Source organism: Petaurus breviceps, unplaced genomic scaffold (assembly GCF_028583685.1).
Source record: "Petaurus breviceps papuanus isolate PSGF00001 unplaced genomic scaffold, PetGlider_PUasm1.0 191, whole genome shotgun sequence".
Taxonomy (NCBI): Eukaryota; Metazoa; Chordata; class Mammalia; order Diprotodontia; family Petauridae; genus Petaurus; species Petaurus breviceps.
The window spans coordinates 1518407-1535853 of NW_027185811.1; the positions used below are offsets into that span (position 1 = coordinate 1518407).

The 17447-nt window shown below is 37.2% G+C and overlaps 1 protein-coding gene across 6 annotated transcripts in view; it reads right to left on the reverse strand.

The window, feature by feature from the left end:
• Positions 1 to 17447, reverse strand: part of ATF1 (activating transcription factor 1) — a 37627-nt gene that overhangs the window by 16129 nt on the left and 4051 nt on the right. For 3 of the 6 annotated variants that reach the window (XM_069092555.1, XM_069092556.1, XM_069092554.1), the window contains 2 exons: positions 14770 to 14868; positions 854 to 982 (listed from right to left, as the gene is read on the reverse strand). The exons of 1 other annotated variant lie outside the window; for it this stretch is intronic. In XM_069092555.1, coding sequence (XP_068948656.1) covers positions 854 to 982; positions 14770 to 14862 — 222 coding nt within the window. In that variant the 5' untranslated portion in view covers positions 14863 to 14868. The remainder of the gene's footprint in view (positions 1 to 853; positions 983 to 14769; positions 14869 to 17447) is intronic. 2 more of the 6 variants (XM_069092560.1, XM_069092559.1) reach the window with 2 other exon arrangements.

The following is a 17447-nucleotide window of genomic DNA, read 5'->3' on the forward strand; positions in this document are numbered from 1 at the left end:
CTCTAAATTCCAATCAAACAAGCCTTTATGCTGTTCCTTGTATACGATGTTCTATCTCCTCCATCCATGGCTCTGCACAGCCCGGTACGTCCCTGATTCTTGACCTGTTCTATCCCTGCTTACCTCTGACGCCCTCATGCCCCCTCATACAGGAGACCATTCCTGACTGCCCCAGTTGTTAGTGCTCTTCCCCCACATCCCCAAATTACTTTGTACTGATTCTCTATGCCCTTAGCATAGACTCACTTGCATACTGGTTATTTCCTTGCAGAACAATTTACTCTATGTCTGGTATTTACTCTACTTTCTGTAGCACCCGACTAGCATAGCCAAAGAAAGAAAACCTAAAAGGGTTAAGCTGTCTACCTAACAAGTTCTTTCCTGTCTGCCTGGCAATCAGATTTTTATTTGTAGCTAGACAAGAAAGAACCCTTCACTGAGCCCTCACCTGCTCCTGTCCCTCTTTCCCCTATGATGACAGACCTAATTAGACAGACAGATAGGACTTCCTCTTTTACCTCACCAACTACTAGTTTGGTCTTCAGGGAAAGGGAGAAGGAAACAAGTGCTATTTATCATCTAACACACCCATGATTCCTACTTCCTCCTACTTTACACTTCCCCTTTGCTTACCAGGATAACCCTTTCACCACTGGATTGGCAAGTTTCCTTCCCTCAAAATCTATCTTTTCCCTTAATATTTGAACCCACCTGTCCTTGCAGACAATAAATCTAATGTGGATTCAGAATAGTTAGAAGTAATATCATACCACTTATAATACTGTAATGAGACCGTAGCAATCAGGACATAAAAATTCATACTTTGTACCACAAAGACTAAGTTTTCAGTTACCTGCACTGTCTGTGCTTGTGGGGGGTGGATTACTGAAGATGACTGAGCAGTCTGGATGACCCCCTGACTCTGCACTTGTTCTCCAGAAAGATGTACAACTGTCATTGGTGCAGCTCCTCTTAGTGACATCTACAAATAGAAATTAAATTAACAAAATATTCATTTCACCCATGCACAGAAGAAAGGTAAAAGCCTAATAATGGGAAATGTATATATTTGGGCCTTGTTACATATTACTTTTTGCTGGAAATGATTTGACTGGAAAATAGCAAATTCAGTTTTAAAAAGTGAAATGAATGTTACCTTCTTTAGCAATCTGAACATAATTTCATCACAACATTGAGCTAACTTCCCCATGGATTAGTGAGGTCCAGAGAACTTAAGTGACTTGCCCAAGGTTATGTAACCAGTGTCAGAGGCACGCTTGGGACCCCAGGATTCTGGCTTCCAGCCCACTGTTCTTTCCACTGCACCAAGTTTAGTCTCATCATCTGCAAAGTGCTGGTGATATGAAGATGACCAGGATCTAGTTTCTGAACTTAAGGGACTTACAATCTAGTGCGGAGCTGGGACAAGGACATAAGTGATCGTAATCCAAACGAGAAATGTACACGGCATCATTACTATGAGGAGAAGCAAAGAGTAGGGAAAAGAAGTGAAGGGAAGGAATGGGACACCAGGAAAGGTTTCATGGTAACGACTCCCTAAAGGATGAAAAATGACATTCCAGGTATGGAATACACTAATCAGGACACTGTATCTGGTTTCCTTTTTTTTTTTTTCACAGCCAGGAGAAAAAGCTAGCAAATTGTTTGTTAAAATAGAATGATGTTTTCACTGCCGTGGAACAAAGAGTTCACGAAGGAAAATAGAGAGCAACCTGAAGAGTGAGGTTGGAATTAGACAAGGAGGGCCTTGAGTGTCACGCTGGGAGTCTGAGCTTACTTCTTTTGTAGTCCCTGTGGCTTAGCACAAAATAATATATATATAGTAGCTTAAGAAACACTGATTGTTCAAGCTCCAGGACATCATAAAGCACTGTCTGCAAACTGTTTGCATTAGTAAGGTTATATCATCACATCATAAATACTATTTCCCTTTCATTAAAATTTCCTGTCAAAGAAAGTTTCTCTCTTCTCCTGTTAACGAATTTGAACAATTATAATTTTAGTCATGAATCTCTTAACAAGGTATTACAAGTAATTTAGAAAAATCTTTAGTAATTTGATTCTAAATAAAAAATGATCATGATTGATTGTCCCCTTTTCTAATATATTGTCTGCCTATCCATAACCACCCAGAAATGAAGTTCTCACTTGATACATGTTGAAGCACATGTTTTCCTATATTAATTACGAAACATTTTATTTTATTTTTTTCCTTTTTAACTCTAAGGAGAAATGGCTGGGAAATAAGTGTCAACTTAGGGTGGCTTGTAAGCTTTGAGGTATGCATTACACTGTTTAATAATGTTTTCATACATATTAAAATTCAAAAGAAAGAAAACCAGTTTACATTCAGACAGAAATTATACAACCCATAAAAATAAGGTTTTCTAAGTTTAATGAGATAGTAACGGACAGATAACTGGCCTAAATTATGCCTGCCCACTGCTGCTGAGATGGGCTACTGGATACAATGTACAACGTTTATTTCTTCTATGCATATCTTTTATTTTTTTAACCATACGTAGAAATTTATGGCTTTTCTAAACTATCAAGACTGACAATTTAAAAAAACCTAATATTTATTTGTATGTCTATTTTCCATTCGTTTCCCTGTGTAGAATTATATTTTCAAACTAGAAAAAGTCTAGACATCTGTAATAGTAATTTCACAGAAAATTTAGAATTGAAAGGGATCTTAAATGTCATCTAATTCAATCTCCTACTCAAAAAGCATGAGTCTCTTTTATCAAAATCAAACTGAGGGTTTGAACACTTCCAGTTACCAGAAATTCATTATTTCATAGGTAACTTCTTCCATTTTCTGACATTTCTAATTGTTAAAAAGTACTTCCATATACATGGAGTCAATAAATAGCTGTCTTCCTTTAACTTCTACTCATGTAAGCTTTTCTTCTGCCCTTTGAAACTATCAAGAATAAGTCTAATGCCTCTTTCACAAGATAGCCCTTAACATTTGTACAACATTTTCCCAAATCTCTGAGGTTCAGTTCCCTATCAGCAAAATCTTTGTTCCTATTTGAAAAAAGCAAGGCATGCCCCATGACTTCTCTTCTGCAGGCTAAACATAAGTGTTTCTTCAACCATTCCTCACAGGACACAAAGGTCTAGACTCCTTTCACTATTCTGGTCACCTTCCTTCCTCCAGACATAGCTCATCAAGGTCACTGTACCTGAACTACACAGGGTCAGACAAGTACAGAACACAAAGAGACTGTTCATTCTTTTTTCTTAGACACTTATTTTTCTATTAACACTGCCTAAGTTAACATTATTTTTTTTTGGAAGCCATATGAGCAGTACTAACTTATATTAAGCTTGTGGGTCAGCTAAAAACATCTCTTTTTCATAGGAGAGGCAGCACAATACAGTGAATATGGACTCGGAGTCAGGAATACTTCACTTCAAATCCTAATTTAGACACTACGCTGTGTGACCCAGGGCAAGTCATGTTAACCTCCTTGGGCCCATAAATCTTTGTGCTCTGTGAAATCAAAGCTGGTCTCAGAAGTTTCCATAACTTTTACAATTCTAAATTAATCCTACCAAATTTCCTTCAATCTGTATTTCTATGCTTAATTTTTAAAACTTAAGCTCATCTCTCTGTTAGTTTAGGCCCATTTTCCTATATGTCAAGACCTTCCAGGATCCTGATTCTTTTATCTCCTCCTTCCAGCTGTGTTAACCACATGTGACAACTATGATTTTATCTGAGTCATTGATGAAAATAACAAAAAGCATGTTGTTCTGCAGCATGCCATGAGAGATGCTCATCAGCTAGGTGGCACCATAATGCACAGAATGCTGGGTCTGGTGTCAGGATGACAAGTTAAAATCAGGCTTCTGGAAGAGCAGCTTTGTACTCTACATGTCACTTCACCTTATCATTCTCTAACACTCATGGGAATGTATGGAAGTACAAGAGCTGATAACTGTCATGTTCTTCTCCACTGAATGTAATGGAACCAGTCACTAAACTGATGCAAGAGCAGTCATATTTGAAGTCTGAATTGGGGCTAGGGCTTGGAAAACTGGGTTTTGAAATTCTTCCTGCAGAGAGTTCAGAATCTGTTTTCTCTCAAGCCACATAAGATTCTTCCTCTGTGTGTTCTGGACCCTCTCGTGCAGACAGAAGAGCTGGAGTAGTCTCTCCTGACTCAATTGGCAAGGCCAAAACCCATTTATCAAGCAAGAAGGTATTTCCAGCTTCCGTGGCCTTAACACCAACTGCTCCTTCTAGAATGGGCTCAGTGCATTGGCAATGGCCTCCAGTTCCCAAAAATTCTGAGGAAATTGGAGTAGTTGAGGAAGCTATAGAGTCTGTGGAACCTAAACCTGAAATGGAAGAAAAACCTGAAAATATGCCATTACTGCCAACTTCTGAGGAAAGTCAGAAAAGTGTGGAGCATGGTGCATTATAGCAAGTCACACGGGAGAGTAAAGAACCTACTGCTAGGGAAATCAGACATGAAGTTGTCAGTGGACTTTCAGCAGCAGTATCTTCCTCAAGCAGGACTGCTAATTCTAGACAAGATAAATAGCAATAAATGGCTATTACAGGCTGATTAACTATGGACTTTTGGAATTATGACAGCGTACACTGGTGAAGGTGTCAAGTTTTCTTTTACTTGTACTTCAGAAGACACCACTGCTGCTGAGATGGGCTACTGGATACAATGTACAACGTTTATTTCTTCTATGCATATCTTTTATTTTTTTAACCTACGTAGAAATTTATGGCTTTTCTAAACTATCAAGACTGACAATTTAAAAAAACCTAATATTTATTTGTATGTCTGTTTTCCATTCGTTTCCCTGTGTAGAATTATATTTTCAAACTTGAAGACTTCCAGACTTAACAGACGTTTAAATAACATTTCTTTTGTCTAACTTCTTAAAACACTGACCTCTGTGAGGTATTTACTGTGCAATAACTGATTCATTTTTGAGAGCTTGAAACAACAAATGATTTTTTCCCCACTGCTGTTACTTATTGCCATTCCCAAGAAGAAAATATTCTTTTGTAAAAATTGCTATGAATTCTTGGGTAAGTTACCAGCAACAGTGTGTTTAGAATTAATGAAATAACCTAAAACTACTTGAAGTTCTTACATTGTAAGACTTATCTCTGCACAAAACAATTAAACCTAATTTTGTTATGGTGTGTGACCGTAGGCAAGTCACTTAACCTGTTTGCCTCAATTTCCTCATCTGTAAAATTGAGATAATAATACCACCTACTTGGGGCAGCTAGGTGGCGCAATGAAAAGAGCACTGGCTCTGGAGTCAGGAGGACCTGAGTTCAAATTTGGCCTCAGACACTTGACACACTTACTAGATATGTCACCTTGGGCAAGTCATTTAACCCCAATTGCCTTGCCCTCCAAAAACAAAACAAAACAAAAATAATACCACCTACTTCAGGATTGCTGTAAAAATCAAATGAGATTATTATAAAGAACTTAGCACATTGGCCAGTACTTAATAGGGGCACTATGTAAATGCTAGCTATTAGTATTCCACTGGATTGACACACACCGACCAATAACACTAGACTGCTCAACCAGATACTAAAACTACCTGATGGTAGTCCAGTCTCTCCATCTTGTCCAGGAGGATATAATAAAGGAATCCTCACCTTCAGAAAATCATTTGTCTATGCTATTCATCTGATCTACCAGGCTAGAAACAGAAATGAAGTTACTTTCTTAAAAAAGGATATACATGGCTGTCTTGGAATGACTTCATCTACTTTAGTAAACTCATGCAGGAGCCTAGTAATCACTACTTCCATTCCTAAATACTCACAAACCATTTGTTTAATAATTTAGTTAAGAATTTTGCTGGAAATTGATGACAAGATCACTAGCATGCAATGTCCAAAATCTACCTTTTCTACTTCTAAAAAATTTGTTGTACATTGGTAATTAGCCAAATTTAAGAATGACTAATCAAAATTAGAAGGAAAGCAGAAAGCTGGGAAACAATTTTTACAGTCTCTGATAAAAGTCTCATTTCTCAAATATATAGAGAACTGAGTCAAATTTTTAAGAATATAAGTCATTCTCTGATTGAAAAATAGTCAAGGGATATGAACAGGCAATTTTCAGATGAAGAAATCAAAGGTATGCATAGGCATATGGAAAAGAATGCTCTAAAATCAGTAGTGATTGGAGAAATTAAAATTAATTAACTCTGAGGTATCACCTCATACCTGGCTAATGTGACCAAAAAAAAAAATGATAAATGCCGGAGGGAATGTGGGAAAACTGGGACACTAATACACAGTTGGTTGAGTTGTGAACTGATCCAGTCATTCTGGGGAGCAATTTAGAACCATACCCAAAGGGATATCAAACTGTTCATACCCTTTGATCCAGCAATACCACTACTAAGACTGTATCCCATGTGATAAAAAAGAACAAAAGGATCTATTTGTACAAAAATATTTACAGCATCTCTTTTTGTAGTGGCAAGGAATTGGAAATTGCGGGCATGCCCATCAATTGGGGAATGGTGAACAAAATATGGAATATAATTGTGAAAGAATACCATTGTGATATAAGAAATAACAAGCAGGCTGAGTTCAGAAAAACCTGGAAAGACTTACACAAACTGATGCAAAGTGAAGTGAGCAGAACCACGAGAACATTGTACATAGTAACAGCAATACTGTATGAAGATCAAGTATGAATGACTTTACTAATTCTCAAGAATATAATGTTCCAAGACAATTCCAAAGGACTCATGATGAAAAATGCTATCCACCTCCAGAGAACTGACAGAGTCTGAATCCAGATCAAAGAATATTATGTTTCACTTAATTTTTTCCTGTTTGTTTCTCTTTTGTTCTGTCTTCTTTCAAAACAAAATTATGAAACTATGTTTTGCATGATTATGCATATATACACATGTATAGCCTATATAAAGTTGCTTACTGCCTCAGGAAGGGGAAAGGGAAAGGAGAAAATGTGGAACTCAAAATGTTTAAAAAATGAATGTTAATGCAGCTAGGTAGTGTAGTGGATAAAGCACCAACCCGAGTCAGGAGGACCCAAGTTCAAATCTCATCTCAGACACTTACTGTGTGCTTCTGAGTAAGTCATTTAACCCCAATCACCTCCAAAAAATCAAAAAGGAAAAAAAAGAACGTTAAAAGTTGTCTTGCATGTAGGTACATGTATTTGAAGAAAAAGTAAAATATTCAATTTTGTAAAATTATGATGTCTCACTCCTTGAGTAATTTATGATCCCTTGAAGAGACATGAAACAATTAGCCTTGATTTAAACAAAGGGTTCTTGCATTCTTATTAGGGAGATATGATTGAACAGGAAAATGCATAACACATTATGTAAACCACTGAACACTAAGCTAGAGAACTTAACTCAAGTCTTCCAGCCAAGCTCAGCTCCCCTAAGAAGTCTCTACTAAATAATGAACTCTTCCTTTTTTAGAAACAAAAGTTTTGAGGGAAAAATAAAAAGGGTAAAAATCACAAAAAGAAGGTAAAACAACACCTAACAACAACAAAAACCATGAATGTAAACAAATGAACTTGTACATAATACAGAAGAAGATGGAAGAATGAATTGGCAAGCAGACTCCAAAATATGTTCTTTACAAGGTACATATTGGAAACAAATTCACAATTAAAATGAAGGGCTAGGGTAGAATCTAGTATGCTTCAGGTGAATTAAAACCGGTGCACTCATGTTCTTAAAAAAGGTAACTGCAAAAGTTAGTTAAAAGATATGCAGGAAGGCTACATTAAGATTCAAAGCAGTAGAGACAAAATTAAAACTAAGTATGTATTTAATGGGCAGTTAGGTAGTGCAGTGCACTGGAGTCAGGAAGACTCATCTTTCTGAGTTCAAATCTGGTCACCAATACTAGCTGTATGACCCTGCACAAGTCACTTAACACTGTCCTAGTTTCCTCATCTGTCAAATGAACTGGAGAAGGAAATGGCAAACTACTCCGGTATCTTTGCCAAAGACATGATTGAACAAAAGCAAATATATTTAATGGTATAGCATCTAAATACTTAAAGGTAAATATAAATGAAACACAAGGAGAAATCAACAGCAAAACAACAATTGTTGGGGATTTCAAAGTATCCCGTTCAGACTTTGACAAAGTCAATAAAAAGATAAAAAGAAAAAATGTAAAGGGCTGGACAAAATTTCATTAAAGTTAGATAGGATAACCTATCAATTACCAAATGGAAATCAATAGGGGTATATGTATTTCTCAGATTTGCATCACATGTTTACAAAAAGATGACAATATGTGAATGACAATATGCTGACATAACTCATAAACAAATACAGAAAAGCAGAAATATGAATCACATCATTTGCTGTTCACATATACTAATACTTTTTAATAAAAAGGGCAAAAATGAAGAAAGGATTTAAATTTTAATGAAGATTAAATAAGATAACCCTAAAGAAGGAATGAGTCAAAGAACAAATCACAGAAGAAATTGATTAATTTTTAAAAATTACACAAATGAAACATTAAAAAAAAACGTAACTTTTGGGATATAGCAAGAGTAGTCTTTATGTGAAAATGTACTGGGGCAGCCAGATAGCACAGCGAGTAAGAGGTAAGAGCACTGGCCCCAGTGTCGGGATGACCTGGGGAATCAAATCCGAGCTCAGACACTCAGCACCACACCCAGAAATAACTGGCCATGTAACCTTGAGCTAGTTACTTAACTCCAATTGCTTAGGGGCGGCCAGGTGGTTCAGCAAGTAAGAGCATTGGCCCCAGTGTCAGGATGACCTGGGGGATCAAATCTGGTCTCAGATACTCAGCACCACACCCAGAAATGACTGGCCATGTAACCTTGAGCTAGTTACTTAACCCCAATTGCTTTAAAAAAAAAAAAAAAAAGAAAATGTACTTCTCAACATTTACATTAACAAAAAAAAGAGAAAGAACAGATCAATGAATTGGACATGCAACTGAAAAACCAGACTGATTCTGGTTATTGTTGTTGTCTAAACCAAATAAACACAAAAGTAGAAATCCCTAAAATCAAAGATGTGTGTGTTGTCTTCCCCCAGGAGAGTGTGTCCTTGAGCATAGGAATGAAGTTTTTCCTAGTGCCTAGCACAGTGCCTGGCATGTAGTAAATATTTAAATGCTTGTTTCCTTCCTTCCTGGGAATACAACCCGCTCCCCCCTGTAATGGGAATGTAAATTTTGAAGATCTTCCCTGCCCCTAGGCCAAAGTGCACCAGAAGCCTGGGGTGGGAGGCTTGTTTTTCAGTAGATACTTTTTGATTAGCCAGTGGATCCAGAAGGTTGTTACATTCTCTGAGCCAGGAGCAGGCTATATAAGCCCTGATTTGAGGCTTTGTTTTGGGGGCTCACTTTGAGAAGTGTTCTGTGATTTGATCTGGACTCTGGGAAGCCGTAGTTGAGAGCCCGCCTCCCCCCCCCCTTTGAAAGACCCAGATGTTGACTTGGTATGGATGTAATGGTTGGACAGTTTGGAAATCTATCTACTTGATCTGTTTCTCTGTCTTGATAATTCTGTCTGTATACTCTGAAGTTCGGGGTGCTGACCTTTTCCCCCTGAACTAGGTAAACGATACATATTTGACTGATTAAAGTAAGCTTGTTAACCCATTTTCTGGGGTGCTTGCCGCTACACTCCCTTCCCCCAAATACTCCAGTTCTTTCCATCCTTTCCACTGTGCTCTCTGAAATGCCTGCTCCTCAGTAAAGAAAATTTCCTTCTTATTACCTCCAATTTCTTGCATTCATAGAGACCTGGCTCCCTCCCAATGATACAGCTTCCCTGGCCACCCTTTCCAGCACTGGATGCACTTTCAATCACATCTCCCCTTACTCAGTGGTCATGACAGGTCCTTGCTCCCCACTGCCACATCCAGCCTCTCCCTTCCTCTACCACCATTATTACTCAGTAACTCTCCTTTAAGATTCATTCAATCCATACCGATCACCTAAATGGGTATTCTGGAAGCTATTATCTACCAACCCTTAGGACACTTTCCTTCCTTCCTCAATGAGTTCAGTATATGGCTCAATGTCTCTTCTCCCCAATCCTAACCCTCAAAAATAGTATGCTTCAAGATACATACTGATATTCCCTCAAACACCCAAACTTCTCAATTCCTCAATTTACTTATTTTCCAAGACCTTAGTTATACTCTGAAATTCATTTATCTAATCATTTTTTATCATTCTATAGTTCCCTCTAGGTTATTTACCCCTGAACAGGCTATACTCTCCTCCCTTCTCTAATCTGACCCCTAGGTGAATCAATACAACTCTAGATTATCATTTGCTTTTCAAATGAGCTTTATTCTATCATTAAAGGATAGACACTTAAGCTGATCAAATAAATATAGAAAGGAAAGGAATAGAGAGGCAGGGCCAAACAGGAGGTTATTCTAGTAATCAAGGTATGAGGAAGTCAAGCAGTAGCCTTGGGAATGCAAAGAAAGGGACAACAGATGGAAACATAAATACACAGAACTTATGAGCAATTTACTTGCTTTCTGAATCCAAAGATGTTTCAAGGGTTTGAGCCTAGATGACTAGAAGAATGATAGTGCCATAGGCCAGGTTTTTGGGGAAAGAGGAAAAGTTCAGTTTTGGACAGATTGGGCATAAACATCTAGGTGGAAATATTTACAGGCAGTTCAAAGTTGAGCACTGGGATATAGTCCAAAGGAAAGAAAATAGTAGAAATCACCTTAAGAGCATGGATTCAAACAGGATGTATGAAACAGTAGAAAAAGACTTGGTTTAGAGTCAGAGACCTATGATCACATTCCATTCTGACACGAATGGTGTGATCCTGAATGAGGCAATTCAATTATTCTCTTTGAGTCTCAGTTTCTTCATCTATAAAATGGGGATGATAGTATGGCTACCTGATAGGTCTGTTGTGAAGAAAATGCTTTTGTAAACTCAAAAACACTTATATATAACAGTTATATGATAAGAAAGTGATAATTCTGCTTTTAACAACTGCTTCCTCATGTGGTAAAGAAAATTATTTTTTCCTTTGGACTATTTACTCCAAACTTTCTTTGCAGCCTTCTAGACAGATATAGTTAATCAATGAATGAGTTTTATAGATTAATTCAATTATATATCATCATTTAAACAACAGGCACATAAAACTGGTCAAACTCTTTTGAGGGACTATGAATCTTATATGGGAGGCTCTGAAATGTTCTGAGACTTGATATTATCATAATTATTGTCCATAAATAAGAAAAACTAGAGTACTTCCCCATCTGTTGGAAATTCTTTAACTTGACTATATATCAGATATCCCTAGAATGTAAAACACCTTTGACAAGAATGTCTGTTTTATAATTATATATATTTTTATATTTTACTTGATATTAATGATATGAGAGTTATCTCTATTATCTTTTAAAGAAATCTTCTATAATTTTGACAAGCATGGGAGACAATCTGTTGGAAGAGAGCCTTTAAGGTAGCATTTTGATAGATCAAATGAGATAACAAGTATGGTGTTTTTCAACTCTACTGAATCGAATTCCCTTTTCTAGATAACAGATTATAAGCTTTTACTGTAATCTTGTATTCCCACTGTAGAAAATCTCTTGTGAAACCTTGCTTGCTGCTTTCTAATATGCCCTCATCAAGTGTGCATATTCTCAAAAACCTGTTAGATATATGAGAAAGTAAAACTGGGTGAGTAGTTATTGATGTTCCCTCTGTCACTTTGGGGGGGGGGCAAATGGGGTAGTAATTATAATGGGAATGGGAATTTGAAGATCTTCCCTGACCCTTAATAGGCCAAGGAACCTAAGGAGGGAGGAGCTTGCTTAAAGGGTGGAACAGAAAGGGTGGAGTAGGAGAGAGAGCCAGAACTTCTGGGAACAAGCATCCTTGAGGCTGAGCAGCTAGCATGGGTGAGAGAGGGGCATTTTTGCATAAGGTACGGCCTGTTTTGTTTTGAAGGCCTGACAGAGGGATAGCTTGGGAATGTTGGTGTTCACTGCATTGGTTATGCAATTTTTTGGTTGCTATGATGGATTTGGCTTTCTGGTGTTTGAGTAGATGCTTTGGTTCTGTCTTCCATGTGGAGAGTCTGTTACATTTTGTGATTTACAACTACACCAGCATATTCATAGCCACTGTGGGTCCCGTGAATATCGCGGTGGCATTACAGTAATAAGGTCCAAGACTTTTCCCATGTCTTTGGTAGCTTTCTCTCCTACACATACTTTGGGAATCAACTCTTTAATAACCTTAAGTGTATCAAGGAACTCCTCTGTTTAGCCCATATTTGGTCTAGCCCAGTTGCTTTTTTTACTTTTGTCTCCCTTTTATAACTTGTCTTTCTTACTCCCATCTCCATTTACTTTTCCAATCTTCTTATACCTTACACATCTCCCCTTTTAAAACCCTTCTATGTACTCAGTGACACCTTTTCCTCTGTCACTCCTCACACTACACTGCATCTCTCAACTCTGGACATTCTTACTGACTGTCACTATGCCTAGAATGCTCCCCCTCTTCATCTCTGCCTTACTCAGCTTCCTTCAAGTCCCAGCTAAAACCCCATCTTCCATGGGAAGCCTATCTTGCTTTCTCTTGGTGCTAGTGTTTCCCTCTGTTGATTATCTCTAATTTATCTTCTATTAAGTTTGTTTGTACAAAGTGGTTTTCGTGTTGTCTCCCTCATTTAACTGAAAGCTTAGTGAGAGCAGGGATTTTGGTGGTGGTGGCGGTAGTTTTCTGCCTCACAGATCAGCATGGTGCCTGGCACATAGTAGGGACTTAATAAGTGTCTTACTTATCACTACCCATTCCAACCTGTGAACCTTGAAGTGGTGACTTCATTGTCACTGATAATAGAAACAATCTGTTACAGCAAATATTACAGATCTTTTAAATTTCTAACCTTTATGCTGTCCTTATATCAGTTTCACTGTCAGAAGTGTTTGATGTGTTTTGGTCTCTCACCAAGATTCTGCTTTTTCCCTATTCCCTTTCCATGACTTCTTACTGTTTTGCTACGCAATACTGCCCATAACTTCTACAATCCTTCTCTGTATGACTGTATAAACAAGTTTATATTCTATACCAGTTTTGCCCTTGGCTGCCCTATCTCTTTGATTGCCAAACAAGTCAAGTGTTTACTTACTAAGATAGTCTTTTTGGATTCCTTGTTGTAATAATTTATTTACAATGACTAAACTTCAGTAAGAAATTGTCATATTGGAGGTAAATGTGCTTTCCCAAACTTTTCCAGGTTGGAATTGTTTTAAGCTATTTTAAGCAATTGGAGTTAAGTAACTTGCCCAAGGTTACATGGACAGTTATTTTGTGTGGGTGTTAAGTATCTGAGGCCGGAACCAAACCCAGGTCCTCCCGACTCCAGGGCCAGTGCTCTTACTCACTGCACCACCTAGCTGCCCCGGAATTGTTTTAATTTTAAATAACTGAGAGGGGACATAACAGTAAATAAAGAGTCAGTCCCAAAGCTGGAAAGACCTAGGTTGAAATCCTGTTTCTGATATACACTAGCTATGTTAGCCTTGGAGAAGTTGAGGAAAACCAATGCTTCTGAGAAGATGTAAAGAGAGGAAATTAGAAGAATTACTGCATGGTCATGTGGAAGATGAAAATGGTACTGAAGTAACTGAGACACACTTAAAGGGATGAGTGGATGGGCAAAACAAGCAAACCTCACTTTCATTCAGTCACCCAGAATTCTCCCTACCGTATTCTTTACAGGAGTAACAGTGTAGAGTGAGGAAGCAGCACGGCACTGACCTAGGAGTTAGAAGACCTTGGATGGAGCTGTCTTCGACACATAGTAAACCAGGAATAGTAATACTGGCACTTCCTACTTCACAGGGTTATCATGTGATAAGTACTTTATAAACTATAGCAATACAAGGAATTAATGCTACAGTCATCTGAGATTTAATAGGTAAAAATTACACATATGCCCATGTTAAGCTAATTTGTTCAAGAAAAATATCCAGAACGAACTAGTCAGATTGTCAGGTAAAAACAATGTAAATACCTTTTCAATTGGCATGATGGTCATCATTATATTATGAATAACATAGTAGAAAAAAAATCACTAAGTATCCATGACAAATCTGTTGAACTACAGAGCTGATTAATTTACAAAGATATTACAAAATATTTGCTTCAATTAAATTTGGTAAATTAAAAGCCAAACCTCCCTTCCTTTTTTGCAGAGGTGTGGAATATCGTATATACTATTTTACTCAGTTTACTTTTTGCTGAACTGCCTCCCCCCCTTTACTTTTTTGCAATTATGCTTCCATGGGTACAGAACTGATATATTAGGAAATGAAAGTGCTATAATAATGATAGATAAAAAAATTTTCAACTCAATTAATTTTTCTGAAGTGACTGCAAAAACAAGAAAAAAATCACACACCTAAATCACTGATTTGTATGTCTTAAAAATGTATATCTCTAGACTGTGAAAACTATATTTTATATATATATCACAACATAAAAGAGAATTTTTTTTCTTTATAAAATTAGTTTTCTTGATGTGATTAAGTGCAAATCCACTCTTGTGAAATCTTAACATTTCATACAGTCCTACCTGTTGGTGGTCTTTTTGATCACTAGTACTTTAAAATTTGACTCAGTGGATTAATCAAAATACAGTATATTCTTAATCATTTCAAAATTATAGAAACTGACCCATGCTTTACCTGTTGAGCAATGTGAGAGATATGAGCACCCTGTACTGTTGTACCTGGTTGTGGTGCTGTCTCTGAACTGTTACTTTTGTGGGAATCTTCCATAATCAACTATAAGAAAAAAAATTTGGTTAAAAAGTTAGTCTTTGGATGTTATCCTTTTTCAAATATGTCAGGAAATGTGGCTTTTTTCAGGCTATTTACAGCACCCATATTTACAGCTTCAATTTGTGTTATGGAGATTTATTAGAATGCTTAACAAATGGCAAAAATATGGATGGCGCCAAATTGCTACTCCCCCCAAAATGTTTTAAGATAACTTTCAAAAAAACTTCCTAAAGCTGATCCCACTTAAAGAATATGATACTAGATATCTGAGTGAGGACATAGACTTCCCATTTTCTAGGCTAGGGAATTATTTATATTTGTACTTTATAATATCTGGACATTTCTTAGGCCAAAATTGAGAGAAGCAAATTTTGCTATCACAAGACACTTCTCATCAGAAGGGGGCTTACTCTTCCATACAGATGGTCAATTGAGGGTTGTGTGATTTGGAGCAAAGTGTAAAAGAATAAAGTATCATTAAAGAATCAAAAAGTACCAATAAGGAACTATCAAGCAAAAAGGTAGGGGGGAGGTGGGAATTTGAAGGGGGGAAGGTGTAGTAGGCAGAATGAAAAGGGCAGGTTGTTCTTGAAGGAGTTTAGAAAAGGAAGAGCAAAAAGGGCAAGTGAACAAGCATTTATAAGCACCTACTATGTGCCAGGCACCATTCTAAGCACTTTACAAATATGTACTGTGTATCTATATTCTTATCATTGGTTTAATTACAGTAGAGATAATGTAAAGTCCTTGAGTCCCATTTTTTTGAAGGGACATAAATATAGGAATTTCTTTTCAACAATTACATGGAAGATAGTATTTCTAATCAAACATTTTAATGTGTAAAAAGTAGCAAATACAATACATGTTAAATGATGACAATTTTAAGATCCACATCTACAATTCAGTATGTTCTGACAGAAAAAATGCATAGGCAGGTATTTTCACATTTTTTCCCCACTGATCACAGACTAATTTTTAAAATTATCTGTCTCAGAAGAGTCAGAATTTGAACCAAAGAAAACTAAAAAAAAAAAAAAGGCATAGCAGATTAGCCCTTGCAAGATAAAATTAAATGTTTTAACACTATGACTGGAAATTACTTTTCTTGCTCACTGTGACTCATTGACTTTTTCCTGTCCCAACAAGATCAATTAAAACTCCTTGTTAACTAGTGGAAAATTGGACCAATAAGTAGCAGATAAGACAACCACAGAAATATTCTTATCTGCCAGCAAGTGGTGTTTTTTGACACTTAAACGATGACTATCCAAAGGAATATAAGGTAGCTAATTTTCCATATTTAAAAAAACCCTTCACTTTAATAACTATGGGCAAGTCAATTAACTTCTCTGAACCTCAGTTTCCTAAAATGGAGAAAAAAAATACTTGTTCTAACATGGCTGAAGTGGGGGAAGTGCTTTGCAAAATCTTGACTTTCTAAAGAATATTATAAGTACAGCATTTTAAAATGATGATGTCAAGGGCATGAGGCATGCCTATATTTTCTCCTATTTTTTTAACCTCAACATTTTATTTATAAGCTAAGATTAATATGCCATTTGAGAGATTTACACAGAATACTTTTTCAACAGAGGAATTTTTTTGAATACAAAGTAGACTGGCCAGTGGAGTAGTATACATTTGCAATTTCTACTACTGGGGGAGGCTGAAGCTGTAGATCACTTGAACTTGAGAGTTCTGAGATGCAATTGTGCTGTAGCCAACTGGTCATCCCCACTAAGTCCTGCCTCAATATGGTGAGGCCCTGAGAGTGGGGCGATCACCAGATTCCAAGTGATGGAGAACCCACCCAATTCAGAAACAAAATAAAGTTTTCATGATGATCAGCAATGAAATCAGGCCCATAAGCAGATGCTATACTTCCATCCCAGGTGAGATAGGAGGGAAGGAGGGAGGGAGGTGGATAGGGAGGAAGAAAGGAACTGGAGAAAGGAAAAGAGGAAGAGACACTAATGGCAAGTTGAAGGGGGGGTAACCACAAGCACACTGGGCAGAACAAACACAAAGTGCCATAATTAAAGCATGCTGAGAAACTCTTACAAGACTATCCAGCCTGATGAATAGCTATAAGGAATAGAATGGCTGCTATATTAAGTAAAAAATTTCCACGAACTAGGAATCAAAAGTAGGTGGGGAGACATTGAAATAATTGCCTGCCTTTATATGTGCTCTGTGGAAACATAAAAAACATCAAGAGAAACTTCTTATGAAAGGATGGACAGCAAACATATGCAGAGGGCTAGATCATGAAGAAGTGAGCAGAGGGCTTTTTTCTCTGCCAGCCCACCCAGTCCATCATCATCATCACTGCAATAATGGTGACTTACAGAAGAAACATGGCAATGGAAGACTTGCTTGCCAAGGTATGCTTGAGACAGAGTACCTAGATCTCCCAATTCCTACAGTCTTCCATTTTTGTGTTTCCTTTTCTGAGTGAAAGCCAGCAAATAGTAAGATGTTTCCCCAGACTGGGAGATGGGTTACCCTGTCTCAAGTTTATCTGATAATCTTGACAAGTTGATATCCATGAGTCTGACAGTATTTCCTTAAAAGCATGCTTC